Raw genomic sequence first — 26745 nt, 5'->3', positions numbered from 1 at the left:
AAATGGTCTCAGGCGGCGGCGTGGCCGAGGGGCACTGCATGTTCATGGAGAAATTAGGGAGATGCTCACATCTCTGCTGGGCTTTCCGCACACAGCTGTCTCACGAGCTAAGCAGCACCTTGTGGCTTCTGAGGCATCTTGCAAGGGGCATTTGTGCCTCTGTCCAGGTCCTTTACCTGTGGGAGAGCAGCTCTGGGTGCCCATCCTGGCTGCCAGAATTGCCCATCCGCCGTCTCCTTTGAGGTGGTGCCATCAACGTCCCGTGCAAGGGACGGGTGCTGCAGAGGGGGAGGCGAGGCCATCTCTCTGAGCCTCCCTTCCAGGTGCAGATCCAAGGAAAAAAGTTTCTCTTGCTGGACTAATGGGGACCAAATCAGGAGAAACTGGGTGACACAAGGTTCCCTGGCCTGGGCACAGGGGCGATCAGGCTGGGGAATAGAAATGCTCCTGCTGACCTTAATGCAACTGATCTCAAGTGGTTTAATGCCTTGTTATTTTTGAGATAACTTTTCCATGTATCATTGGAGTGCTTTTTCTTCCTGAGTGATGGGCAGCCAGCTGTACAATAATCAGGGCTTGTGCTTGAGAAGCCCTTCAAATAAAGCTGCTCGCAGGTACGTCAGCCTACCTGCCTGCATCTCAACCCATCTGTACATGTGTGTGGGAGTGAGGAGCAGAGGAAAGGAGGGCAGGAGCAGCACTGGTATTCATCCTTCACAGGACAGTGCCTTTGAAATGCCGCTCTAGCATCTAGTAGCTCTAGGCTCATTTCAGGCACGCAGTGTACATACTCTAGCTCTCTTTCCTTAATATTGCTCTGAAGCAGCCCAGAGGGATGCAGTACATTTATTTCATTGGAGAGTCCCCCAGGTAGGTGTGAGCTTTCTCTTCAGATTTATAGAGCGTGTTAAAGACCTTTTTGCATGCTCTTCCACATGGCATCGCCTCTTTTTTATCCATCCTTGGTAGTGATTTCTGCTCCCCTAATGCACAGTGCTGTAAGGTTATACCTATGCATGGAAAAACTTAGGCATATTTCTACACCGGGCCAGAGCAACACAAACCCCATGGAAAAGCCAAAGCTGCAATCCAGACTTCCATCTCCTGATAACTGTGGCTCCTCTTGGACCTTCTCCTAAAGACTGTAGACAGTGAGATACTTGGTTCTCCTGGGTTAAGTAGATGCCAAAATTTCCCTTCCGTGTGTAAGTTTCATACGCAGCGTGAGAAGGGGCCAGAGGGCTCACAGGGTGAAGCGATGGCAGGGGCTGCCTGCTCAGCTGTGGTAGTAGAAGACAGTATGATATTGCCTGTGAATTGATGGTGTCCTTGAGAAAGCATCACAGCAGTGCGGAGGTCTGTGCCTGAAGGTGCCATGGTCAGACACTTGGATGCTGCAGGTGATTTTTCACCTCCTTCGCTTAGCCCAAAGGCACTGAGGAACGCGATGGGAAAGTTACTGTCTGTCCTGGAGGAGGGAGGACCCTGGGCTTGTGTCGGGTCTGTCCTTAGTGATCTGTCCCCTTCCTACCTGGGCTTTCATAAAAGCCCTGGTGTGAACGCGTTCGGTGCCAGGCTGCGGCCATCCCCAGCATCCCTTGGGGTCCCTAGGGCAGAGCCATGGTGTGATCTGTGCCCTTGGGCTGCATCTGGCGATTTGGTACTGACCCACCCATCCCGAGCGCCTCCCCAGTGGGGCACAGGTTGGGCCCCCCAACCTCTGGGTGCATAGAGGCACAAGGGCATGGGTTGGGCCCCCCGATCTCTGGGTGCAGAGAGGCACGGAGCCCATTGGCGAGGTGCCGCACTGGGTGCCGGGGCAGGAGCGGGTCCCCCAGCCGTGCTCCTGCCTGCCGCACGTACGCGCTCCCCGGTGCGCTCATTAGCTGAGCTGGCTTGGCCGGAGGCGCCGCTAATTGCAGCTGGAGGTCCCAGCCGCCTGCCTGGACCGTGCCTCTCCCTCCCCTGCGCTGCGCGGGAGGGGGCCCTCCCCAGGCCAGGGCTGCGGGGGCCGGGTCCTCGCCCACCTGCACCCATCTCCACCCTGCTGTCCGCTCGCCCGGCGGCTGCCCGGCTGGACAGTGCCTAGAGGCGAAGAGGAGACCCGGCGCGCGTAGGGGGAAGCGTACGGAGAGCCCTTTTCCACAAGCGTTCACGCTCCCACCACCGAGCCCGGCCAGCTGGCTGCGGGGCTGGGGGAATTCAGCCCCGCTGCTGCGCCGGCCCATCTGCACGCCCAGCACTGAGTCACCGCGCTGCGCACACGCAGCTGGCCGAGCTGCTAGGGGTAGGACTGCGGCTGCTGTTCCCCCGGTGGGGACCCTCGGCTTTGGGGTTGCTGTCGGGGAGAGGGCAGCCAGGTCAGGCTGCAGCGTGCCATGCGCTGCGCAGGCAGAGGCAGAGGCACAGTCCCAAGCCTGGGAGTGACAAAGGGTGGGGAGAGGGAGCGGGTCCAGTGGAGCTCGCACACACATGGAAACTGTTCCTGATGACAATAAATCTGCCACGCGGGCGTCTGGCACCCCCATCTGCCCAGCACGCTGGAGCACTGGCTCTGGTGGGAGCGATGCCTGCAGACAGGGAAAGGGTGGGAGAGGCGAGGATGTTCGCTCTGGCTGCAGGAGGGAGGGGTGAAATCCTGGGCAGTTCAGGTGTGCATGGGGGAAAGGGTCTCCCAGGAGATGTCAAGCCAGAGAACGGCCTGCTGAAGGGCAGAGTGGAAATGGTGCTCTGCAGAAATCTCCCAGCCAGCCTCAGCGTGCGTGCCTGAAGCAGGTCTGAGCAGGGCATCTCTGCTGCTGCCTTGTCCTTTCAACCATGATCATACCATGTCTCGAGGACTGCGGTATCCTCTGCTCTCTGCACCTTTGCTGCATTCAGCCTTCCAGGAGCTCTAAGTCTGCTCTGAGGCTCGTTTTATCTGCGAACAAGGAGACAGATTTAAAGCGCCTTGACTCTGCTTGCTGTCACAGCGGGTTAAGGGGCCTTTCCCTCTTAGTGCACTATAAAAAACATCTCTGAAGTGCGTATGCTTGGAGTCTCAAATGCATCAAAGCTGTGCTGCGGCTAGCAGCTCTGGCACCCACCAGCCAGAGCTGTGGGACATATGCAGACCCTGAGCCAGGCTGCTCCTCCTCCCCGGAGACTGGGCCAGAGACACGCTTTGGCTGGGACCGACAGCAGCGGTTGGTACTTAAAAGGATGGGCACAGCTGCTGCCCATGTCTCCCGGAGACACCATGCTAGTGACAGACCTGCCCACCTTCGTGACAGAGGCATCCTGGGGCTGTGAAGGAGGTGGGACAGCAAGACCCTTCCCAGGATGGGCTGGTGCTCACCAGCGGAGCAGAAGGAAGTAACGTTATGGTGAAAAGCAGCAGAAGAATAGAAAACAGCAAAGAAGTCGCATTTGGTTTCCAAGCCCTCTGATCCAGCAGCTCTGTTCCCTTCCTGCGGCCTCCATCGCCTGGACCCTGTTAGGGAGAGGTGATGACAAAAGGGAAGTTTGGCTGTTCCTCCATCTGCTCAGCTCCCTGGGAAGGTGGGGGCCACTGGCTGGGGGCCAGCTTGCGAAGGGCATCAGTAGGCAGGGGCCACTTCCCACATGCCACTTTCCCAGTGCCCGGGCAGGCTGTCCCCCCAGTGCCACCAGTGCCTGGCGTTGATTCCTGTGGCTGCTGCTCCCACAGCAGGAATTTTGCCTTAATGTCAGTGTTTGGCCTTTCTCCAGGATGGAGAAAAAGAGCAGAAGAGACAGAGACAAGGGAGAGGGGCTGAGCAAAGGGTGCAGTGGCTCAAAGGCTGGGAAGATGTGATGCTCATCAGAGGCTTGGCAGGTTGGGCTGCTGGCACAGCTGGGGGAGACCCCGGGCTGCAGGGCAAACAGTTGATGCTCAGTCCAAGCACAGAGCTTGCGGTGCTGCTGCACCAGTGGATGAGAATGCTGCTGTCCGAGCCCATGGGTGCACACACGTTAGCAGGTTATTTGGGATCGGGAGCGACTCTCCTGGCTGTTCCCACATGCTGTGCTTTGGGACTCATTGCAGAGTCATTGCAAAACATGACCTGATTTCCCTTCCCTAACCAAGGGCCAGCCTGCCTTAAGCCCCCATAAGTACGCAGGGTGCACAACACGGCCACAACAGCAACTATTCTACTCTACAGAGCTGCTCCTGTGCCAGCTGATGTCCCATTGCCCTTCCTCACCCTGCCTGCCCCCTCTCCTGTCCCTCCTTAGCCAAAAGGCAGTGGTGGGCAGGACTGGCAGCCCCTCATGTCATGCTTCAGCTGTAGACTGCTCGCCGGCAGAGAAAGCTGCTGGGAAGATGTGAAGGCAGAAGGCGATGCAGGAAAGAGTGGGGTGAGATGAGGCATTCGCAGCCGTTAGAGCAGGAAGGAAGAGGATCAGCATGGTGAAAGCAACGGACGCGCAGGGAGAGGCATCAGCGGCTTCAAGGGACTGGTGGGTGGGCACCTGCAGGGACCGAGTCTAAGCGAGAAAGGAACTGGGCAGCGTTGACCGATCCTTTCACAGGTGCAGGTGCTTGGATCAAAGCAAGGGTCTGCTGATGCTGCTGGCTCCTGGCAGCCCCGTCCACCTGAAGACCCCTCATGTGGGGCTAGGAGCAGCATTGTTCCCCACTCATAGACCCTCTTTGGAGTGTCCCCTGTGGTGCTCAGAGCACACCCGCAAATTCCCCCAGTATGGCAGCAAACGTCGTAGGAGATCGCTGACTAAGTCCTCAGCTCTTCAGGACCTCTGCACCAGGAGGGTGCACAGGCAAAATGGCAAACAGCTCACATCCCTGAGAATGGGTGCATGCAAGCTTGTGAGGACAGTATCAGCGCCCGCTCCCAGAGCTGATCATTTTGACTTCAGAAAATTTTCCCCTTGGGGAGAGGCTCTGCCCTGCTCTGCTTGTTACAGGACTTTGCACAGGATTTGGGTGAGAAAGCCTCAAACTCCCACAGTCCAAGAAGCACGTAAAATTCAGGGATAATGTTAAAAGCAGCATCAGTCTAGCCTTGCTGAAGGAACAACCAGCCGTGGCTTGAACAGGATGTACAAACCTCCGCAGGGAGAAAGCTTTGGATGCTGAGGATCTCTTTAATCTAGTGGAAAAAGAACGAACAAGAACCACTGACTGGAAGCTGAAGCCAGACAAATTCAAGCTGAAAACAAGGAGTAGGATTGTTAACAGTGTGGATGTTTAACAGACTCCCTGGGAAATGGCGGCTTCTCCATACCCCCAAGCCCTTACAGCCACAATCACTACTTTTCTGGAAGATGTTTTTGTGAAAAACGAGCCATCAGGCTCAACAGAGGGATAAAAGAGTGAAGCTCTCTGTCCCGTGGTATATGGGAAGGCACACCAGCCAACCCTTATCTCCATATGGATTGCTTATGGTGGAAAACCACAGATGAAGGTGCAGGAATGGAGCAATCTGTAATAGGCTGTTGAAACTCCAGCATGCCTGAGGGACAGAGGAAGAGCTTGGGCAGCTTCAGAAGAGGGAATAAGCAAGAGGAAGAGCAGGAGGGCAGGCAGCAGCCAGCTGATGCTGCTGGTGACACGGGGACACAAAGCCATACCCCAGCAGCCCCAGCCAGAGGAGGCTGTGCACTGCGGGGTCGGCAGCCTGCTCATTTGAAGTTCGGCTGCCTTTGCCTGTTACAGCCCCCAGGAGATGGAGAGGCCATGGCTCTGTTACTCGTTTTCTGGTTATGGCAATGTCTTCTCACATGTGGTGAACATGGAGTTGAACAAACTCAGGTGGGCTGTAAAGCTGCTTTGCTGCCTCTAGGAGAGAGCATGGGGATATGCTCCTGCGCCCTTCCTAATGGCTCTGGAGATGGGAGGCTCTGGTTAATAGGTCAGTCTGAAGGTCTGCCTAATCAGCCGTGTTTCCAAAAGCTGAAGTCTCTAAAAGCTCCTGCAATGAATTAAAATGTGCAAAGAGATCAAGTGGGACCCTGTGGGCTTTCCCCATCTAGGGGAAAATTTGTGGGTCTTCGCTGGCCCCACGGTGCTCAGAAGATGTGGCTGGCCTGAGCTCTGCACATCAGCTCACTTGAGACAAGCACCCTTCCTGCCCATAAATCGGGGATCCCGGCCAGACCTCATGAGGCGCAGGACAGCTCTGCCTTCAGGTGCTCCTCACCTGCTGCTCTGAGGGCTGCAGTGGCAGTACTGCTTAATGGGTCTGCAAACTAATTAAAGCAAGAAAGCTCCCTCAATACCCAGGGGACTAATAGCAGACCAGATTCCTGTCTGTTATTCCTCCTCTACCACTACAGCTGTATTGCTGGCTCAGCCCTCACAACAGGAGCCATCCATGACTCCAAAAGCCAAAACCTTTCTGCGGTTGCGCTGGTCGGAGCCGTGCATCTCCCCAGGGATCGCCAGGGCTGCCTCCGACAGGATGCCCAGGCACCATGCTGCAAGGTGGGCGCTCATCTTTGCAAGGGGCATATGGGTGCTGCCAGCCCGGGGACCATGCTTGCACAGGGTTTGCCATATAGGAGGGGGTGCCAGCTGCTGCCAGGGGTCTGGGGAGAGGTCACTGATCGGGGGAAAAGCCACCCCAGTTGCAGCCGAGCTGGGTTTCAAAAGCAACTGCTTCCCAAGCTGGTCACCGCTTGAACAGGAGCCAGTAGCTGCAGGTGCCCAGCAGCCCCAGTGTGATTTTATCTGGGGTTCACTCATGCCAGTGGTAGGAGGAGCCCCAGAGCACCAGCCCAGCTCGGGGAAGTGCCCGCACCCGGCGGGCTTGATCCTGTCATGCTAGGTGTGTGTGTAATTCATCATCCAAATGCTCGGTGTCACCAGCTCCTGGTAATTTATTGCAAGTAACATGATTTTGGCCCCCGCCACAAGTGGGCTTGCGATGACGCGAAAAGCTGCAGCTGTCTTCAGTGCTTCCCTGTAGTAAGCTGAAGAGCTTGAATGCCTTGAGACCGGCGCTGACGACTCCTTTTCCAGCCCTCGGTCATTTTTCTGGCCCTCCTTTGAACTCTCTTTGGTATTTTCACATCCTTCTCAAAACAGAGACTTTGGACCTAGCCTTACCAGCAAGGCAAGGTAAAATCACTGCTGTCCCCTCACCTCCTGCAGATGCTGGAGGGACAGGTCAGTCCCCATGCTGCCCTGGGGGCATTGCCTGCGCCAAAATACTTTACGCTCAGCTGCGGTCATCTCATGCTTTGCCGAACAGCTCACCCTGTATCACTGCTATCTGCCTTACCCATCTCATGGCATCTGCACGCTTTTTCTCAGAAAAGCTGTGTACCCTTAGCTGGATCAGAAGCTCACAAAATGTGGCCAAATGCTTCCCAGAGAGATAAGCATCTGTCCTTGTGCCCAGCCCAGGAGATGCTGCACCCTCACTGCCACTGAATGGCACAGCTCTGCCTGTGAGCCGCCACAGCGGGAGCCCAGGGCTCAGCTCCCTCACCTCTGCAGGGAAACAGGGTTTGTCAGAGCACCCTGGGGAAGAGCATATGCCGAGATGGGAGATTTGGCAGCAACCGGGGCAGGTCGCAGGACTGGGCAGCTCCCCACACTCCCACATTGCAAACCTTGCTGCTGCTGAGCCTTGAGAGCAGAGGGACACCAGTGTCGAAGCAGCAAACCCCCAGGGACCACCCTGCCTGGAGGGGTGGGTGCTGAGCCAGAGGCTAGAGCTGCTGGTACCAGCTCCCCATCACAAAAAGGCCCTGGCAAGCCCCCTGCAAAACAGCTCTTGAGACCCATATGGAAATTTTGAGAGTGGCCACAAAGTCTCTGGCCTCTACCACTCCTATAACTTGTGGGTGAAAGCAGCGTGTTATCACTGGAAATATGGAGAGGGGGTGAGAAACCCCAAGGGGGCTGCTAGAAAGACCTAAGAGCCTGAGCTGACAGGTAGCTCGGAGCACTGAACTCATTTATTTTTAACTCATGACTGTGGGGCTAAACACTGCAATCTGTGCTCACCTTTGGCCTCGCCATAAACTCAGGTAATTACTCATCTAATGACGCCTGCTAATCGGCGTGGCTTGCCGGGGAGCCGGCAGCGTGCCTGGCACTGCTTCTCCCACCTGCTGTGAGCCCAAGTGGGATGGGCTGGCGCAGCTTTCCGCAGCAGGGGAAGGCTGGCACAGCCCCTGCAGCATGGTGCCAGCGGGGATGTCCCCAGGGCGTGGGGCAGCACCGCCAGCCAGCAGGGACGGGGACGGTGGCGTGCGCCACAGGGACGGCATGCATTTGCAGTATTGAGCAACTGCAGCTCATCCTCCCCGCGAGCTTCGGCCTCGTGGGCTGAGCCTCCTCGGGGTGCACAAGCCTCTGCCTTCACCCTCGTGTCTCATCTCAGGGCCCAGGGTTTGCAGGGGAAGCAGTTTCCAGGCTGGTGTGGCACAAAGCCCCGTGGTTTTGGCTGGGAACGGCAAGAGGAGAGCAGGAAGCAGCTTTTCCTCCAGCACTGTGGCAAAAGCTTACCCAGAAAGTGGGAAGTGGGTTTGGATCTCCCTTTGCCAGGCCAGCCCAGCACTGCTAGAACTGGTCAGCTTCTGCTGAGCTGGGCTGGAGAGAGGAAGGGGACCAGCAATCCGGTCTGGCCGGTGGGTATTCACCTCATGCCAGTTGCTGCTGCAGCATTGCTCTGTGTTTCATCTGCTGGCCTCTTCATCCAAAATGCGTGTTAATCAGGGGCTGTGTGAGGGCTTCCCACCCATAGGATGGATACCTACATGTGTGAGGGATCTGCGCTTCCACTGCCCATCCTGCCCTGTAGCCTGGAGCCCTGGAGACCCCATTCCCCCCTTCCATGCCCCTCTGGGGCAGGAGACCCCTTCCTGGCACTATCCTGACCGTGCAGAGCTTTCCTCATGCCTCCCCAGGCAGTGCGCAGAGCCACAGGGTGCTTGACCCGTGCTCCTTTCCACATCAGCAGTGGATCCTCCCCACTGTGCAGGTCAGATGCTGCTGGGCAGAGCAGTCCCTAGTGCCAGTGTGACCATTGCTGTTGGGTGTCCGACATTGCCGGCAGGTTTGGGGGTTCATCCCAATTGCCCTGGGGCACATGGTCCCTCTGGGGCAGCCAGTCTGGGTTGCACAGAGGGTGTTTATCCAGAGTGCTCGTGCGCGAAGGTGCCCCAGCACCCAGGCGGTGCCCAGCACACCCACAGGTAGCACCCAGAGAAGCAGCGTGAAAGGCTCCATCTCCCCGGCGTCACCCAGGGTGCCCAGAGCAGTGGTGGGGCCAGAGCCCCATCCTGCAGAACAGCTGGTGAGCGCCTGAGACTGCCCTTTCCCTTCCCACAACCCTGCTTCATTTACTGCACACCTCCCAGCTTCTGCAGCGGATGAGGGGGGGCCCTCCCGGCAGCAGCCTCCGTCACCACGCAGCCTCGCCTCCCTCCCCGGGGCTTGGGGCCCATCCTGTGTGCCGAGCGAGGCCGTGCCCTGCGGGAAAAAGTAGTATGTGGTGACGTAATTAAAGGCTGCATCATTAACGCATGTGTGCAGGCGCTGAACGTTTCCTACTTCTTGAGTGCTTGGCTTCCCCGCGCTATGTTCATGGGTGCTTAACTCTACAGGAGGCTTTGAAATGGGAGAAATACCTCTGGGAAGGGGAGCATCCTCAGCAGTCACCAAAGCCAGTGTGCCATGAACAGAGCTGGAGAGCACGGGAGAGCTCAGGTGTGCTCCAGCCCCGTGTACAGAGTGGGGTGGAGGGTGACCTGCCTGCTCCCAGAGACATCACCGTCCCCCATGCCTCAGCTGGAGCTGGTGCACAGGTCCGTGGCATGGCTACGTGCAGGTCTGTGGGAACGTGTGAGCACATCCATGCTGCTCCCCATTCTCCGCAGCCCAGCCAAAAGCCGAGCTCCTTTAGAGGTTATCGGTGTCTCTCAGCATGGGCAGAGCAATGTATTCTTCCCTTAATCTCTTTCCTGGAAACAGTGGTGCCCATTTTGGCTTGGATTGCACAAAAAAGCTCACCCCAAGGCAGATATCTGGCACACAACATTTTCACCCAACAGCCAAAATTTTGCTAGGGTGTAAGGAGGGAAGCCAGCCTCTCCTGCCCGCTCCCGCTGTGAGTCGGGGGGGACCGTTGTGCTGCTGACTGTCCCTTCTGCCCCCCAGGACTACTGGCTGTCCCTGCTCTACAAGCGCCTCATCGGTCCCAAGGTCCTGGCGATCCACGTGGCCGGTCTCCAGAGGAAACCCCGGCCCGGCAGAGTCATTCGCGACAAGCTCCGCATTTACGCCCACTGCACCAGCTACCACAAGTAAGTGGAGCGAGGGAGGCTGGGGGCTGCAGGGGTGGGATAAGCAGGACCCCCAGGAGATGGGGACCACTGAGGACATGCTGGGGCAGGAGCCCAGGGTTTGGCTCTGGCAAGGCAGGTTGGCTTCCCAAGGGACGCACTAGGGTGCTGCTCTGGCTGCTGTGGCAGTGAAGGGAGCACGGGGGAATGGTGATGCCTCCGATGAAAGTCACGGCAAGCCCGCGCCTGGGAATGGGGCCGGCCAGGGCCTGTGCGGTGGCCAGCAGGCAGCCCCGGCAGCAGAGATCAAGGGAGTGGATTTCACACGAGGGGCCCCCGGTTGGTCGGGTTACCCGCCAGGCCGCACTGCCGGGGAGCCCGTCCTGGTTATTGTTTCGCTGATAAGGTCTTTGAAAGCGCCCCAGTGAGCCGGGGGGGTGGCCACCTCCTCCACAGACACAAGTTGCTATTGTGGAGGAGGAGAGGCTGTTTCTTTACACAGTCCAGATGCTTTCAACATGCCTCCAGCTCGGTAGGAAACCTTGTCCAGTAACTGACAGGTGCAAAGTGCTTTATAGCCTTTGTTTGGGGCTGTCTGATCAGGCAGGGACAGAGGATCAGTGTCTGGACCTGTCACTTAGGTTCCTGGGGCCGTGGGGGCAGGCACCACTCATGCACAGAGCTCCCCTCCGTTCTCAGCTTCCTCCTTGCAAGGCGTTGAGGGGGCTGCCCCGGGACCACCACCCCCACTCTGGACACCAGCATGGCACCCCCTTGAGCCGTGCCACCCCTGGCCGAGGAGGGGAGGGGGAGATCAGGAAGGTGTCATTGCAGAGCCGGGCTTTGTGATGGGGAGGTGGCATCTCCCTGTGGAGGGGCAGCTGGGATGGTGATGTCCTCTCCGGATGGCTGCATGAGGCCAGTTCTTGCAGATACCCCCAAACCCCTTCTTGGAGGTGATGCTCCTGGGGCACGTGCCAACGCACCCCTCAGCTCCTGCTCTCCCCTTTGCAGCCACAACTATGTCCGGGGGTCCATCACCCTTTACATCATCAACCTGCATCGCTCCCGGAAGAAAATCAAGCTGGCGGGGACGCTGCGGGATAAGATCGTCCACCAGTACCTGCTGCAGCCCTACGGCAAGGACGGGCTCCACTCCAAGTAAGTGCGATGCAGGCGGCTGGGGCTGCCACCACCGCCCCATGCTCGATGCCACCGCCCTGACCCTCGCCTGGTCCCACAGGTCGGTCCAGCTCAACGGGCAGCCGCTGGCCATGGTGGACGACGGGACCCTGCCTGAGCTAAAGCCTCGTCCGCTGCGGGCCGGCCGCACCTTGGTCATCCCCCCGCTGACCATGAGCTTCTACGTGGTGAAGAACGTGAACGCGCTGGCCTGCCGGTATCGATAACCCACGGCCCAGAACGGACCCGCCGGCCCCGCTCCTGCCCCCGCGCACTCCCCAGGACACGCTGCCTCCTCGGCAGCCCGCACAGCCTCGCAGCAGGGCCGCGTCGGGCAGGCACCGCGCCGTGCCCTCGTCCTCGCACCCTGGACGCCCTCCGGCTTGGCACCCTCTCCCGCCCTGTGGCCGCAGAGCTCCGCTTGGCCCTGGCCGCCATCCCACCGGAGCGGAGCGACGGCAAATTTGCAGGGCCTGCCGCCATCCGTCCGCAAGCTGCGAGAAGCACCCGGCGTCCGGTGCCCACCGTCTTCTGGGGAGGGCTGGGGTGCTGAGCCCTGGTATAGCGCGGGATGGGCACCCTCCCCGGCCCCCCCCAGTCCCGCTGCCCCGCAGGGTGACCCCTCCCGCAGCCGGGTCCCCCTTTCCTCTGCACCCTCCCGGGCGGCGGGGAGCGCGGGGGCCGCTGCCGGTGCAGCAAGCGCATGGAAGCAGCTCCCTCTGCTGCCGCCGGCTGCCGCCAGCCCGCCCGGGACCGGCGCGGGGATGCTGCGGGCAGGGCAGGCCGGGAGAAGGGGCGCCGGGGTCCGCCCCGGGCGGGCGGGGCTCGGGGGTCCGCGGCTGGACATGTTGATAATTAAATTATACGGCCCGGAGCGGAGCGGCGGGAGGCGGGCCCGGCGGGCAGCCCCGGCCCCCCCGGGCGGGGAGCGGCGGCGGCGGGGCCGTGAGCGTGTCCTGCCCGGGAGAGGGGCTGGTGGCGGGCAGCAGCAGCCGGGACGCGCCGAGGCGCTACCGGAGGTGTAATAAAGTTGGGCTGTCAACCGCGCCGGCGTCTTCTGTCCGCCACGGGCCGGGGCCGGGAGCGGGAGCGGGAGCAGGAGCGGGAGCGCGGCAGCAGCGGGGCGGGAGCGGGAGCGGGAGCGGGAGCGGGAGCGGGAGCGGGAGCGGGGCAGCAGCGGGGCGGGAGCGGGAGCGGGACCGGGAGCGGGAGCGGGGCAGAAGCGGGGCGGGAGCGGGACCGGGAGCGGGACCGGGAGCGGGGCAGCAGCGGGGCGGGAGCGGAACCGGGAGCGGGAGCGGGAGCGGGAGCGGGACCGGGAGCGGGAGCGGGATCGGGAGCGGGGCAGCAGCGGGGCGGGAGCGGGACCGGGATCGGGATCGGGGCGGGGCGGGGGCGGTGCAGGGCCGCGCCGGGCCGCCGGGGGCGCTGCGCGCGTGGGCGCGGCGGTCACGCGCGGCGGAGCAGGAAGCGGCGCGGGGCGGGCGGAGCCGCGCGGTCCCGGTGCCCGCCGCTGCCGTGGGCCGGGCCGGGCCGGGTCGGGCTATGCGGTGCGTCCTGATCGCCAGCACCGCGGCCGAGCTGCTCTTCTACTGGGCCGATGCCGCTTTCCTCCGGCGGCTGCGGCCGCCCCACGCCGGGCAGGTGGGGCGGGACGGGGCGGCGCGGGTGCGGGGTGGGGGTGCGCGGTGCGCGGTCGTGCGTGGGCGCTGACCTGGGGGCGTGTGTCCCAGGGCCCGGCGCTGGAGGACAGCCTCAACACCCTCTTCGCCCCCCTCATCATCTCCTGCACGGCGCTGCTGGAGAAGCTCGCCGACACCTACACCTGCTTCGCGACCGAGCACGGGCGGCACCTCCACGTCCTGCACATGGTAGGGCTGGCACCGGCACCGGGGACCGGGGCTCCCCGGCCGGCCCCCACCTGACCCTGCTGCCGGTTGCAGTTCGGGGACTGCCTGTACATCGCGGTGAACGGCGACGGGACGGAGAGCGAGGACGACCTGCGCCGGACGCTGTTCGTGCTGCGGCGCTTGGTGGAGGCTCACTGTGGCCTCGTCACGCTCGACTCCCACCTCATCCGCAAGGAGTGAGCGGGCATGGCCGGGCGGCACGGGCTGGCATGCAGGGGTGCTGGGACAGCTGCCAAGCGGTGCCTTCCTGCAGCCCTGGGGGGTGGGAGTGGGTGTTTCCAAGCTGGGACCCCCCCTTGCAGCAGGACCCCCCGCCTGCTGGGCTGCAGCTGGGTTTGGGGGTGCCCATTCCCCCGGGGAGGTGACAGCCAGCTCTCAGCTCGCGCTCTGCGACCATTGCAGGTTGCGGCCGGCCGATTCGGAGCAGCGGGAGCGTGTCTGGAGCCTGCTGCGGGGCCTGCTGGAGACCTACAGCCACCTGCGGGAGGAGGACCAGAGCTTTGCGGTGGAGGTACCGTGCCCTGGGGTGCCCCTCACCTTCGGGGCGTCCCAAGGGTGTGAGACTGCGTGGAGTCCCGGGATGCAGGGAAGGGCTCTGGGCCAGGGACTTTGGGGCAGCTCGCTGGAGCAGTGGAGGCTCAGACCTGCCACTGAGGCTGCATGGCTGGGTCTGGGGGGGCTCAGCAGCCTTCCCCCCGCCCACCCCCCAGGCCGTGGAGCGGCTGATCCACCATCAGCTGTGCGAGCAATGCATCGAGTTCCTGGAGCGGCAGGTGGTGCAGTACATCAACGCCAGCCCCGAGCGCGGCGGGGACGAGGTGGGCCATGCCTTCCTCCTGGTGCACACCAAGCTGCTGGCCTTCTACTCCAGGTGCGCCCGGCCCCACCACCCTCCCCACGGCAGCCGCTCGCCCTCCCGGCTGACCCTTCCCTTCTCTGGCCCACAGCCGCAATGCCAGCTCCATCCGCCCCGCCGACCTGCTCATCCTCATCCTTCTGGTGCAGGACCTGTACCCCAGCCAGAGTGCCGAGGAGGAGTTCGGCTCCCAGGTGCTCCAGAGCAGGGTGTGGGGGGCAGAGGGTTGGGGTGCCCCTGCGGGGTGATGCCTTGGCAGCCAGGGCTTAAATTTTTTCCCCTTTTTTCAGAAGCCTGCAGCAGGGAAGGGGCTCTCCCAGGGACCCAAGAGAAGCGAGAGCATCCCTGTGAGCGGCTCTGGCTCCCACGGAGCTGCAGAGGACTCGGATGACCAGGTGAGTCCCTAGGATCGGGAGCTGCAGGGTGGGACTCTGGCTGGGGTGCCTGCATCGCCCTCATGTCTGACCCAGCCATTCTCGCCAGCAGGACACAGACGATCTCTCCGTGCCCGAGGTCTACTACACGCCTGAGCCCTCGCCAGGCAGGCACAGCACGGGTGAGTGCCCGGCTGGGCAGCAGCGCTGCCCCGCACCCCCCAGCCCCACGGAGGCTCTGGGGCTGCGTGGGGGGCTGGTGGGAAGGGCGACCTGCCGTGCTCCCTGCAGGCAGTGAGAGCTGGTCAGAGGGTGCTGAGATGCTGGGCACCGGGGAGGCAGACGCTGCAGATGTCCAGGTAAGCAAGGGATCCTGCAGTCCCTCCCGGCTCCGTGCCTCCCCAGCCTGTCCTGGTGCTCTTTGCAGTCTCTGGTCCTCATCACTCGTCCCTTACTGTGCTGCAGCTGTGGGTGCCCCAGCCTCTAGGGCTGGGAATGCACCCCACGTCCCCCACATTGTGCATAATCCTGTGAGGGCTCTGAGCACCCTCCCTGGGGCATTGGTTATGGTCTCCCTGTCCAGAGCTGTGGGCACGGAGGGGCCGGGGCTGCCTCAGAGCAGTCTGGTGTCTCCCTCTGCTGCCTCTGGGCTTTCTGGGCTGCTTCCCTGCCAGATGCTGCAGAGCCTCACACGCACTCTGCAAGTGAGTGCTGGTCTTGGTGCAAAGTGTGTGCAACCTGTGTCTTTGCAAGCGGCTTCCCCTCTATCTGCTGCTCTTTTGGGGTCCCTGGGCACTTCCCTTGCTGCTGATTTTTTGCTGCATGGCCCCTCCAGCTCCCTCCGTTCAGTCATGCCTGGTTGCAGCTTTCAGGGCATTGCTGTGTCCCTCCAGAGCATCCTGGGTGGGTGTGGGCTGTCTTGTCCCTGCAGGAGGCTGAGCATCTCCCCTCTCCCCCCAGATGGCAGAGGACTTGCTCCAGACCTTGGGGCCTCTGGTCCCTGAAGCTTCAAACCCCAGAAGGATCTTCCTGGATGCCAGCCTGCGGGAAGGGTACTGCCCCTTGCTGCCACACACCATGCACTGCCTCCCGCTCTGGCCGGGCATCTCCCTCGTCCTCCTGACCAAGGTGAGCTGCCTCTAAGGTGAGGGAAGCGACGGTGGGCTGGCTCCTGGCTGACCCACCTCTCCCCTCCCTGGCAGGGCCCCACAACCCAGGTGGCCGTCACCTTGTACCAGCTGCTGGATGGTTTCTTGGTGCTGGAGAGGAAGCTGGAAGAGGGGCCGGAGGCCGGAGCCCCACGTTCCTACCCATTCCTGGCGGAGCTGCGGCAACGCATGGACAAGTTTGTGAAGAAGCTAAGCGGGCAGGACATCCAGGTGGGAGTGGGGACACAATGATCCTGTCCTGCTGTCCCTGCAGCCTGATGCTGAGCCCTGTTCCTCTCTAGTTGCAGAACACCTGGGTGGACTTCAAGAACAAGATATTTTCCCGGAGTGAGCCTGGGAGCTCCTTGGAGTGAGTACGGGGTGGCCAGGGAAAGTCTCCGGGGCAGACAGGGACTTTTCCCAGCCCGGGGGGCGGCACATCTGTCCCTGCGGTGCTGGGGGCCCAGGGGCCAAGCTCTGCGCCGTCCATGTCTCCCGGCTCAGGCTGCTGCAGGCACTGGCCAACGTGAAGCGACAGCTCTGCTCCATGTACCGCCAGCTCTTCCTGGGCTCCGCCGGCCACAGCCTGTCCCAGGGACTGCGGGACCGTGCCCAGAAGCTGATGAGGTGAGTCCATAGGGGCTGCTAGCATCCCCGGGGGAGCTGGGGCATTGCCCCACACCTAGCTGTGCCAGGGTTTTGGAGGTCCCGGCCTCTCACTGTGCCTCTTCTCGGCAGGGAGAAGCTGCTGGACTGGCGGGACTTTCTGCTGGTGAAAAGCAGGCGCAATATCACCATGGTGTCATACCCGTCCCTGCGGCTGGGAGCCCAGCCCAGTGAGGAAGGGTCCCCAGGGGGTAGCAGAGGTGGGAGTGGGGCCCTGTCCCCCCAGCAGCAGGCTCAAGGGGAGGAGCGTGGTGGGTGAAGGCGGTTTCCCCAAGGCTCAGGGGCTGTCCTGGAAGGGCACCAAAGTTGTTGGACACCCTTAACCCACCCCACATACCTGGAAGACTTTCCTGGCTTGGTGCACTTCATCTATGTGGACCGCACAGCTGGGCAGATGATGGCACCATCGCTCAGCGGGACAGAGAAGTCCAGCTCGGAGCTGGGCAAGGGCCCCCTGGCCGCCTTCATCAAGAGGAAGGTACTGCTTGTGCGGCTGGGGGTGGGATGGGGACCACAAGAGCGGGCAGTGTTTGGAGGGTTTTCTGCTCAGGCTTCAGGTGCCCCTTGTCCCCCAGGTCTGGTCCCTGATTGCGTTGGCCCGGCGATACCTGCAGAAGGGCTACACGACGCTCATGCTGCAGGATGGCGACTACTGCTGCTCCTACTTCCTCTGGTTTGAGAACGAGCTGGTACGTGGGGCGAGGAAGGGGCTGAGCCCCTCTCCCCCAGCGCCTTCTGAGGGCAGGGAGCAGGGCTGTAGGCACCACCCGGCTCCGGCTCCTTGGCGGTCCCCTCTGTGCTTCTGCCCTCTGCTGTCATCTCTCCCCAGGGCTACAAGCTGGAGGTGATGGAGGTGCCGGTTCTCTCCGATGATTCTGCTCCTATTGGGACGCTGGCAGGAGACTACTACAGGTGAGCAGTCCCCAGCCCTGTGGTTTGGCACCAGGGCCCGGGGCTGTGCTGGCACGGGGGTCCCCATGAGTGATGCTGTCCTTGCCAGGACGTCGCTGCAGGGTGGTACCAGCGCTGTGGTGTCAGTGGGGCTGCAACAGCCCATCTCCCCAGCCTGGTGCTGTGGTCCTGCTGGCGGAGGGGCACTGTGTCCTTGCCAGGGATTTTCTAGGGGGAAGGTGGTTAGAAAGGGGGTGCCAGGCCACGCTGCACCTGCCGAGCCCCCTGTCTTCTCCTTCCCAGGAAGCTGCTGCGTTACTACAGCAAGAACCACCAGGCAGAGGTGGTGAAGTGCTATGAGCTGCTAACCGTGCACCTGGGCATCATCCCCTCCGAGCTTGTGGTCCAGCAAGCCTGCGACTTGGCCCAGCGCCTCTGGGAGCCCTCCCGCATCCCCCTGCTCTGAGCTGCCTCCAGCTACCTCAGGGCCAGGATTAAAGTGGGTGTGCGGGTGTTCCCAGCGCCTGGGCTGCTTTCTTGGTGTCTGTGCGCTGTCAGCCATGCTTGCAGGCAGCCACGGGGAACCTTCCCATCCTCCAGCCTGGCTGGGGCTCCTGCTGCCTGCCTTCCCATTCCCCACTCCCAGCAGCCTTCGCTGGCACCCAGCAGCCTCCAGGGACGGGCGGAGAGTGGGGCTGAGAGGTTGTTGGCAAATCACCTTCTTGCTGAAAAGTGTGTTTCCAAAGCAGGATTTATAGCATTGGCTTGGCATCACCGCTGGGCTTTGGCTGGAGAACAAAACGGTGTAGCCAAACCTCTGTGGAGGAACGGCCCAGGCTGCGTCCCCCTTCTCCCTCCCCCCTAAATGCGGGGTGCAGGGTCCTTGGGGGCTTGGCAGGCTCTGGGGAGGTGCAGCCCATCCTGCACCCCCTTCGCCACACCCAGGCTCCCAGACACCGGTCAGCTGTGGGCCGAGCTCGGCTGTGAACAGGGGGTAAAGCCGAGGCAGCTCGTGTGTTTCCCAGTTGTATTTGGGCTTGGTGCACATGTAAACCCCCTGGGCATGGCTGGGGATGGGGCCAGCCCCAAGGGGCTCCAGCAGCTGCTGCCTCTTGTGGCTCTGCGCTGCTCGCTGGGGCTGGGGACGGTGGTTCAGGGAGCACTGGACTGTGGTGGGGCCTTTGCCCCATCCTGCTGGGCAGGAATTTGCCCTGCCAAGCAACAACACTGGATTCGGGGCCAAGCTCACCCCCAAGCTGCCCCTTCTCTCGCTGCTCTCAGGGCTTGCCTGCTTGGCGGGGGGCAAGGTCCCCCTGTCTTGCAGTGCTTGTTGGCCCATCACCCCAGCCACGTGCCCCCAGGTGCTCCCTGGAGCAGAACAGGGGATGGGGGGGCTCTCAGGCCCCCGCTTGCCTGCCCAGCACCTTCCCAAGGTACAGGCTTGGGAGCACCTGGCAACGTGCTGAGCACCAGGCAGGATCTGACCCTGTCACCTTCTCAGCACTGGGGCTCGTCTCTGTCCCCCTGCAAGTCCCTGGCAAAGCTCTGTGTGCCTTGCTGTGGGCAGCACTGGAGGGGCAGTGCTTGGCATGTGCCCCTGTCCTGCCCAGCCTCCCCGCAAGCCCTGGGACGCAGCGTCCAGCCCTGTGCCAAGGCGTCCCCTGCCCTGGCCCCCCCTCGTGCCCGGAAGCCCTGGGAAAAGCTCCACCATGAAAGCAAAGTCCAGGCCGCTGGGTGCAGGGCAGCCGTGGCCGGGCATTGCGGGGCGATGGCAGCTGGGCTCCTGGCAAGGCTGGGCACAGGCTGCCCTTCCCGCTGGCTGCGGGGCTGGCATCTGTCCCCAGGGCTGCCAGGAGCGCAGCTGGCCCATGCCAGGGCTGCAGACGGGCTGCAGCGGGAGTACGACGCAGTGGTGATTGGGGCAGGTAATGTGGGGTGAGGGAGCTGGTGCTGGGCTACAGGGGGCCAGTGGGGACACCCAGCTCTTCCCAGGGCTGGTGGGGGGGGAGCATGGTGGTTCTGGGCACGTTGCAGCCCCCTGGCATGGTCCTTGTGCCAGGGAGGCTGCAGGGGTCTTGCACAGCTGGGCACACATTGGTGCCCCCCCACCATGCTGCTTGTGCTAGGCACAGCTGGAGCATCTGCTTTGACCGCTTCTGTCCCCCCTCCCCTGCACCATTAGGGCCAGGGCAATAGGGATGGGGAGGATGCTCCCTGTCACCTGTATCCCCATGTCCAGAACCCCGTTATTTGGGTGGTTGTGGCAGCCCTGCGTCCCAGGCATGGCAGGGTGCCTTGTGCTGTGGGACCGCCCCGCCACCAGGCTCAGCTCACCTCCCTCTCTCCTTGCAGGGCACAACGGGCTGGTGGCAGTGAGTACTGAGAGCGGGGTGCTGCTGCCTCCCATCACTGGGGGACGGTGGGGGACCAGGGATGATGTGCGCTGTGGGCAAGGGAGGGTGTTGGTGGCAGGGCCCATGGGGCTGGGGGATCCCACAGGGCTGTGGGGAGCGGAGCCCTCCCTGGTGAGGGGGGGGGTCGGTGTGCAGGAGGGTGCTCAGGGTGATGAGGACGCGTCCCTCCCAGAGGGAAGGGCAGCATGATGTTGCACTCCCTCCAGGCTGCCTACCTGCAGCGGGCAGGGGTGCGCACAGCCGTGCTGGAGAAACGCCACGTGCTGGGTGGCGCAGCTGTCACGGAAGAGATTGTGCCAGGTACCCCTGTGCACCCCGTGTCCCCCGCCCTGGCCAGCCCTGGGCGCGAGCACCCCACCACCACCACCCCACATCTTCCAGGCTTCAAGTTTTCCCGGGCATCGTACCTGCTCAGCCTGCTGCGGCCCCAGATCTACACCGAGCTGGAGCTGCAGGTACTGGCACCCATCCCTCGCCAGGTTGTCGGCACCTCCTGGCACACTGGCAGGGTGAGCCCGCTGCCAGGCCATCCCCACAGGCTGGGTCCTGCCATCCCTGTCTTGCAGCGGCACGGTCTAAGGGTGCTCCCACGGGATCCCTACTCCTTCACCCCGCTGCTGGAGGACAGGAGTCCCCCTCGCTCCCTCCTGCTGGGGCATGACATGGCCCAGACCCAGCAGCAGATCGCTCAGTTCTCCCAGAAGGATGCACAGGTACTGCGGGAGCATGTGCCTGGCACGGCAAAGCCCCCGAGGAGCTGCAGGGATGCTCCTAGGTGCGGTATCTGTTGCACCCACCATGGCACAGTCCATCTTGCCCCGCTCTGTCCCCTTTCAGGCTTACCCTGAGTACGAGGCATTCATGGGGGGCTTGGTGTCAGCCCTCGACCCACTGCTGGATGCCCCCCCGGTGGATACAGCTGCCCTGGGGCAGGGTTCCCTGCTGCAGCGGCTCAGGGCCCTGCAAGCCCTGCGGCCCCTGCTGCGGGCAGGTACCTTTGGGATGCTGGGGGACCCCGATGGCAACAGGTGTTTGCCTGCAGCTGGAGTGGGCGATGCTCCTTCCCAGGGCACAGGCTCCTCAGGAGCTCCAGCTGGGCTGGCAGGCCAGCATGCTTGCCCACTGCCTGCCCCCAAAGCCAGCGGGGTGCAGGCAGCTGGCCCTGGCATGCCTGTGCCGGTCTCATGCTGCTTCTGCTCCCCCAGGGCTGGCACTGGGGTGGCAGCTGCCCCGCTATTACGAGGTGCTCACAGCCCCCATCTCCAAGGTGAGTGCTGGCAGCAGTGGTGCAGAGCCACCAGCCACCTCCCTGCCTGCCTGTGAGGGTGCTGCAGCAGGCCCCCACCCCAAACCTGGCACTTTCCTTTTCTCCCGGGCCAGATCCTGGATCAGTGGTTTGAGTCAGAGCCCCTGAAGGCAACTCTGGCTACTGACGCAGTGATTGGAGCCATGGCCAGCCCCCACACCCCCGGCAGCGGGTGAGGGTCCCTTCCCCCCAGGGCTCGTGGCTGCACCGTCCCCGTGTGCCATCCTCTGTGCTGGCAGCTCCTTGGCTCTCCTGTGCCCCGGCACCCCGTGCCCTGCCCCCTGCCTCTCCCTCCCACTGGCCACTCAGCCTTGCCAGGGTGGCTCACAGGATGGGGCTGGGCAAGGGGCTGCCCCCCATCCCTGCCATATGGCTCTCCTGAGTGGTCCCCACCTACCCCTTTGCTGTTTGGACACCTCTGTCCCCAGGTCAGGTCAAGTCCTGGCTGGTGGGTGCTCTCTGTAACTGATTTGGCATCCTACAAGCTGGCGAGGTCCCATCTATGGGGGCCATGGCACCACCCTCACCATGCCCATGCACGGGACAGACCTGTCCCGTCGGCCGGCGGCTAACCTGGGATTCTGCTGCTGCAGGTATGTGCTGTTGCACCACGTGATGGGCGAGCTGGAGGGACGGCGGGGGGCCTGGGGCTACGTGGCTGGCGGGATGGGGGCCCTGTCCCAAGCCATTGCCCGTGCAGCAGCTGCCCAGGGAGCCCACATCTTTGCTGAGAAGGTACGGGATGTCTGGGTGCGGGGAGCTGCCTGGCCGGCCTGCAGGCAGCGGGGATGCTTTTGGTGAGGTCCTGTCCCCTCTGCCCGCCCAGGTGGTGTGCCAGGTGCTGCTGGGCAGGGACGGGCGGGCGCAGGGCGTCGCGCTGCAGGATGGGACAGAGGTGAGGAGCAAACTGGTGCTGTCCAACGCCTCCCCCCAGATCACCTTCCTGGAGCTCACCCCCCAGGTACGGGGCGCACAGGGCTGGCAGAGGTTGTAGTGGTGCCATCCCCTAGCCAGGCTGCCCCCCTCACCGCTGGGCTCTGCTCTGGCCTCTCCCACCCCAGGAGCAGCTGCCAAAGGATTTTGTCCAGAGGATCCGGCAGGTTGACACGCGCTCTCCCGTCACCAAGATCAACGGTAGGTACTGGCAGGGCCACCTCCGACGCTGTCCCCACTGGAGGGACACAGGCGCCAGGGTCAGCAAGAGGCTGCACCCCGCTTCTCCCGTCCCCCCTCCTGTGCCCAGTGGCCGTGGATCGGCTGCCAAGCTTCCTGGCTGCCCCCAACACCCGTGACGGCCGGCCCCTGCCCCACCACCAGTGCTCCATCCATCTCAACTGCGAGGGCACCCATCTCCTGCACCAGGCCTTCACTGAGGCCACCCATGGGCACCCATCCAGCAGGTAAGAGCCTGCACTGGCACACCTCAGTGCTCCGGGGAAGGGGCAGGACAGCCATGGTGGGTGGTGCTGGGGGAAGAGGTTTGGGGTGGCTGGGTCCCCCTCTGCCTGCCCAGCTAGTGTCCTGCTCCCCCAGGCCCATGATTGAGCTCTGCATCCCCTCGGTGCTGGACCCCGGGCTGGCCCCGCAGGGCTGCCACGTCGTGTCCCTCTTCACCCAGTACACTCCCTCCATGCTGGCGGACGGGCAGCCCTGGGATGAGCAGGCCAGAAATGCATATGCAGACATGGGTACGTAATGCATATGTGGACCCAGGTAACACCAGGCGCACTGGTCCCTGCCCATGGGCAGAGCCACCCTGGAGCTGCTCAGGGGCCGGCCACCAGGTCCTCCAAGCTGCCCACCAGTCCCTTCATCCCTCTCTAGTGTTTGACTGCATCGAAGACTATGCCCCAGGGTTCAAGGCATCCGTCATTGGCAGGGACGTCCTGACACCACCAGACCTGGAAAGGATCTTTGGGCTGCCCAGCGGGGTAGGTGCCGTGTGGGCTCAGCTCTGAGCATCGCTCCCGGTGCCAGCACTGGTGGGCACACAGCCCTGGGCCAGGCATAGCCAGCTCACACAGAGCTCTGCTTGCAGAACATCTTCCATGGAGGGATGTCTCTGGACCAGCTGTACTTTGCCCGGCCAGCACCATCCTACTCAGGCTACCGGTCCCCAATTCCCAGCTTGTACCTGTGTGGAAGCGGAGCCCACCCTGGTGAGTAGGGCTGGGAGCTGGGACCCTCCTGGGGGGGCTACAGGAGGAGGGCAGGGTGTGTGCAAGAGATGCAAGGGCAGCACGGGGTGGGGGGGGGGGTGTCCACTCCCCTCTCTGCCCTCGTACGGTGGTGGGGCAGCTCCTCTGCTGCAGCCCTAGGCCCCATCTCCTGGGGCTGAAGCTGCCCACTGCTCACTTGCAGGAGGAGGAGTGATGGGAGCAGCGGGACGCAATGCTGCCAAGGTGGCCCTTGAGGACTTCAGGCGCCTGTGATGGCAGTGGTGACACCGACTTCACTTATGCAGGGTTGTGGCTGCAGCAAGCCGTGTTGACCCCATGCAGTGCCGTGCCTGTCCCCAGCTTGCTTCCCAGGTACCACAGGGCAGCAACACCCCCTGAGAGCCACGGGTGCAGGCTGGCAGGGTCCCTTGTGCTCCCAGCCCGCTGCAGCCCAGCCTTGCCCACATGGCTCCTGGGTACCAGGCGGCCATGGCGAGTCTTGTTCAGCCCCTGCCTGTGCCCGTGGAAATAAACCCTGGCCTGGGCTCTGTCCTGAGCACTCTCACTGTGGTTTTTCAGCTCTTAATGCAGCTCATAACTTGCTGGCATGGGGGGGCTGCACTGTGCCTTCTGTACTGTGGCTGGTGATGCAGCCCTGGGGGAGCTGCCAGAGGGGACAGGCATGTCCCAGAGCAGTGAGTGGGGACAACCAGCCCTTCGCCCTCTCCTCTGCTCACTGATGCAGGCTCAGGTACATGCAGGGTATTTGGCTGGAGCCACCCAGCCCTGGGCTGGCCTGGACCACCCCAAGGTGCCTAGAACAAGCAGGAAACCAGGGAGCTGCTTGAGACCAGCTTTGCTACCCGGAGCCCCCAAACTGTCCTCTGCACCCCCAAGCCTCGGTGGCTGTGTGTACAGCACCCACATGCCCAGCAGCTCAGAGACTGCAGGAGCCAGGACTGGCAGCTGCCCCCCCATAGCCCCCCATCCCTGTTGAGCTGCCTGCACGTGTTCTGGCCCCATCCCTTCATCCGCAGGGCAGATGCTCCGTGCAGCCCAGCGGCTCTCGCTGGCCACCCCTCAGCCGGCAGCAGGCCCGGGGTGTGCCCCTCTCCCGGGCTGCTCCCCGGAGCCGCTCACTGCAGATTACAGAGCTCACATCCTCTCCCTGCCCTCTTCCTCCCCTGAACAATGCTCCCGATTCAGCCACCCGCCTCGCCTCCCACCGGGCCCTAAATACGGTGCTTCCAGGCTGAGCTGTTGCACCTGAGCTGGCTGAATCAATATTGACGGGCCAGGAATAGTCCCGCAGCCCTCTGAGAATAGCCCCGCACGCCTGACCCGCTGCCCACAGCTTCCCGCGCACGGGGCTGCCCTGCTGCCGGCAAGTGTATTTTTAGCTGCTGCAGTTGCTGGCTGCCCAGGGCTGTAGGTGTTGGCACCCAGTGAGCCCTGAGGGCTGGGCTGGAGGGAGATGACAGCGAGGGGGGACACCCCCAGCCTGCCACGGTCACACTGAGCAGCAGGACACAGTGCCCCCGCTGCTGGCAGGTCCCAGGTGTGGGAGAGCCCACCGGACCCCCCGCTGCCCTCTTCTTGCTGCCCCCAGGAGCAGAGAGGCAGAGCTGGGAGCAGGACCCAGCACCTGCCTGCCCTGCACCCCTGCCAGGATCTGCCTTTGGTGGTGGTGGGGGTGGTGGTCCTGGCCTCACACTAGAGTAACTGAGCTCCAAAACGTTGCGATGCAAATGAGCCATGGGCACCGCTGCTGGCCCCAGCCCTGTCCTTCCCCAGGGCTTTCCGTGGCCCCCATGTTGGGGCTGGCCAGGGACCCCCACTCCAGGAGAGGCTCCAGCGTGTGCCCTGACCTCGGCTGGGGCATAGGACCGGGAGGGGGTGCTGGGGCTGGGTGCCCCCCCATGCCCCGGGGGTGCCAGAGGCTCCTGCGGGACGTGGCGATGAGCTCACGGGCTATTCCCGGCCGTGTTGATCCTGGCTCCTCCCGGCAGGAACCAGCTGCTTCGACTCCAAACAAACAGCCCCGTGGCCACCGGCACATTCCTGGCCGAGCCCTGGCCACGGCGAGGGCACAGGGCTTCCTGTTTATCCCCGTCCCACGGCGTGGCACGGCGGGGCGGGCAGGCAGCAGCGTGCCCCGGGGACTGACACCCAGCCAGAGCCCGGGGCACGTCGGGGGGGGGATCCCCCGTCTCCACGTCCAACGGAAGAGGGCTGTGCCTGGGGACCCCCACAGCCAGCCTGCCTCAGGGGTGGCCCAGGTGATGCCCCAAGTACCCTACTCTGGGCTCCCGGTGCCACCCCACAGCCTCCCCTGGTCTCTGTGCCCCCCAGATCCTGGCCTCGTTGCAGCAGCCCCAGGCACCCCATGCCTGCATGCCCATTTTTGAGCTGCTGCGCGGGGCAGGAAGGGGCGAGGGGAGTCCTTTTGGGGTGATCCTAGCGTGGCAATTTGTCACCCCCAGAAAAACCCATACTCTCCCTGGCTGGGGGCCAGCCCCATGGTGCAGTGGTGCTGCAGGCAGTGGAGGGGACATCCCTGACTGGGGGCATTGGGTTCATTCTGGGGGGGCGCTCCAGGCTCACGGCAGGTAGGGGCTATCCCAGGGGTGCTCTCAGACCCCCCCCAGGCTGGGTGGGGGGCAGTGGTTGAGGCACGGGCAGGTTTGCCCCAGGATGGCAGAGGAGGGCGGGGGGGGGGGGGGGGGGGCAGGGTGCAGGGCTGGGCTCCAGGCACGGTGCGGGGGGGCCGGGGCCGGGCTGGGCAGCGTGGGCCCCCACCCGGGGCGGCCCACCCCGCCACAGCATAAAAGCAGCGGCAGGCGGTGCTCGGCTGTAGGAGCGCTGCTGGAGGCCGGCGTGAGCTAGCACTGCATCCCCACGCTGCTGCCTGCCCCACGCCGCTGCTTGTCCACGCTGCTGCCTGTCCTGCACCATCACCCCCTGCCAGGGTGAGTGCTGGGGGTGGCCCCAGGAGGGGGGCTCTGGGCACATGGGGGGGGGGGGCAGCAACCCCACTAGTGCTCTGAGTGGGGATGCAGGGGGGGAGATGGGATGATGGGGGACAGGGGCTGTGTGCAGGATGGGGAGGGGACTCTGGTGTCCAGCACAGTGTTCAGGTGGGGAATAAGGGGGGGGGGGGGGGGGCTCTGTGGGGCCCCCACCCACGGCCCGAAGCACGGGGCAGGCAGGAAGCAATAGGGGCAGGGTAGTTTCACAGGGATTCCCATGGCTGTTGGCAGGCAGGGCTGAGTGTGGGGCAGTGGGTGCCTGGGGGGGCTGTGCCAGGGCTGGGTGCCCCTGGCGAGGGGTAGGTGGGTGTGGGGCTGGGGCTGAGCCCCAGGGTGGGGGATGCTGCCAGCTGTGCATGGCAGGGACCGGCTCCTGCATCCGCCGCAGCGCAGGGACAGGGATGTCACTGCTGTGTAAGGGGCCATGACATCCCTCCACCATTGCCGAGCTCCTGGAGCACAGGGGGGCTGCAGCCACACCCCCCCCTACCCCACTGTGGTCCCTAGGTCTCAGTGTTGGGTTGTCCCCAGGCATCTCACTCCTGGAGCCGCA

At 63.2% G+C, this 26745-nt stretch overlaps 3 protein-coding genes across 3 annotated transcripts in view; all 3 read left to right on the top strand.

The window, feature by feature from the left end:
• HPSE2 (heparanase 2 (inactive)) overlaps window positions 1-11666 on the top strand; it is a 114144-nt gene extending 102478 nt beyond the window's left edge. The window contains exons 10-12 of the mRNA XM_075717559.1: window positions 10133-10278; window positions 11272-11418; window positions 11501-11666. Coding sequence (XP_075573674.1) covers window positions 10133-10278; window positions 11272-11418; window positions 11501-11666 — 459 coding nt within the window. The remainder of the gene's footprint in view (window positions 1-10132; window positions 10279-11271; window positions 11419-11500) is intronic.
• Window positions 11667-12984: 1318 nt separating this feature from the next.
• HPS1 (HPS1 biogenesis of lysosomal organelles complex 3 subunit 1) lies at window positions 12985-17750 on the top strand. Its single transcript, XM_075717912.1, has 17 exons — window positions 12985-13101; window positions 13173-13310; window positions 13383-13525; window positions 13752-13860; window positions 14060-14220; window positions 14297-14386; window positions 14676-14761; window positions 14871-14938; window positions 15540-15707; window positions 15782-15958; window positions 16036-16097; window positions 16232-16354; window positions 16466-16531; window positions 16727-16871; window positions 16969-17082; window positions 17223-17305; window positions 17588-17750. The coding sequence occupies exons 1-17, from the start codon at window positions 12985-12987 to the stop codon at window positions 17748-17750; spliced, it is 2013 nt and encodes a 670-aa protein (XP_075574027.1).
• Window positions 17751-19052: 1302 nt separating this feature from the next.
• PYROXD2 (pyridine nucleotide-disulphide oxidoreductase domain 2) lies at window positions 19053-23436 on the top strand. The gene is made up of 16 exons (XM_075717789.1): window positions 19053-19209; window positions 19637-19656; window positions 19905-19998; window positions 20080-20153; window positions 20265-20411; window positions 20536-20689; window positions 20904-20965; window positions 21079-21176; window positions 21598-21739; window positions 21831-21965; window positions 22066-22138; window positions 22248-22404; window positions 22538-22692; window positions 22829-22935; window positions 23043-23163; window positions 23366-23436. The coding sequence occupies exons 1-16, from the start codon at window positions 19053-19055 to the stop codon at window positions 23434-23436; spliced, it is 1767 nt and encodes a 588-aa protein (XP_075573904.1).
• Window positions 23437-26745: the final 3309 nt, after the last annotated feature.

This window comes from Pelecanus crispus, chromosome 10, assembly GCF_030463565.1.
Source record: "Pelecanus crispus isolate bPelCri1 chromosome 10, bPelCri1.pri, whole genome shotgun sequence".
In the NCBI taxonomy this organism is placed as follows: domain Eukaryota; kingdom Metazoa; phylum Chordata; class Aves; order Pelecaniformes; family Pelecanidae; genus Pelecanus; species Pelecanus crispus.
Note: the sequence above shows the minus strand (reverse complement) of the source record. Positions and strands in the feature narration are given on the sequence as shown.

Bases quoted from the DNA above. Each gene is read 5' to 3' on its own strand.
- HPS1 (XM_075717912.1), top strand. From the start codon at position 12,985: ATGCGGTGCGTCCTGATCGCCAGCACCGCGGCCGAGCTGCTCTTCTAC. The intron at 13,861-14,059 runs GTACCGTGCCCT...CCCACCCCCCAG, and splicing joins ACCAGAGCTTTGCGGTGGAG to GCCGTGGAGCGGCTGATCCA. The intron at 15,959-16,035 runs GTGGGAGTGGGG...CTCTAGTTGCAG, and splicing joins TAAGCGGGCAGGACATCCAG to AACACCTGGGTGGACTTCAA.
- PYROXD2 (XM_075717789.1), top strand. From the start codon at position 19,053: ATGGCAGCTGGGCTCCTGGCAAGGCTGGGCACAGGCTGCCCTTCCCGC. The intron at 19,657-19,904 runs GTGAGTACTGAG...CACTCCCTCCAG, and splicing joins GGCACAACGGGCTGGTGGCA to GCTGCCTACCTGCAGCGGGC. The intron at 22,936-23,042 runs GTAGGTGCCGTG...CTCTGCTTGCAG, and splicing joins TCTTTGGGCTGCCCAGCGGG to AACATCTTCCATGGAGGGAT.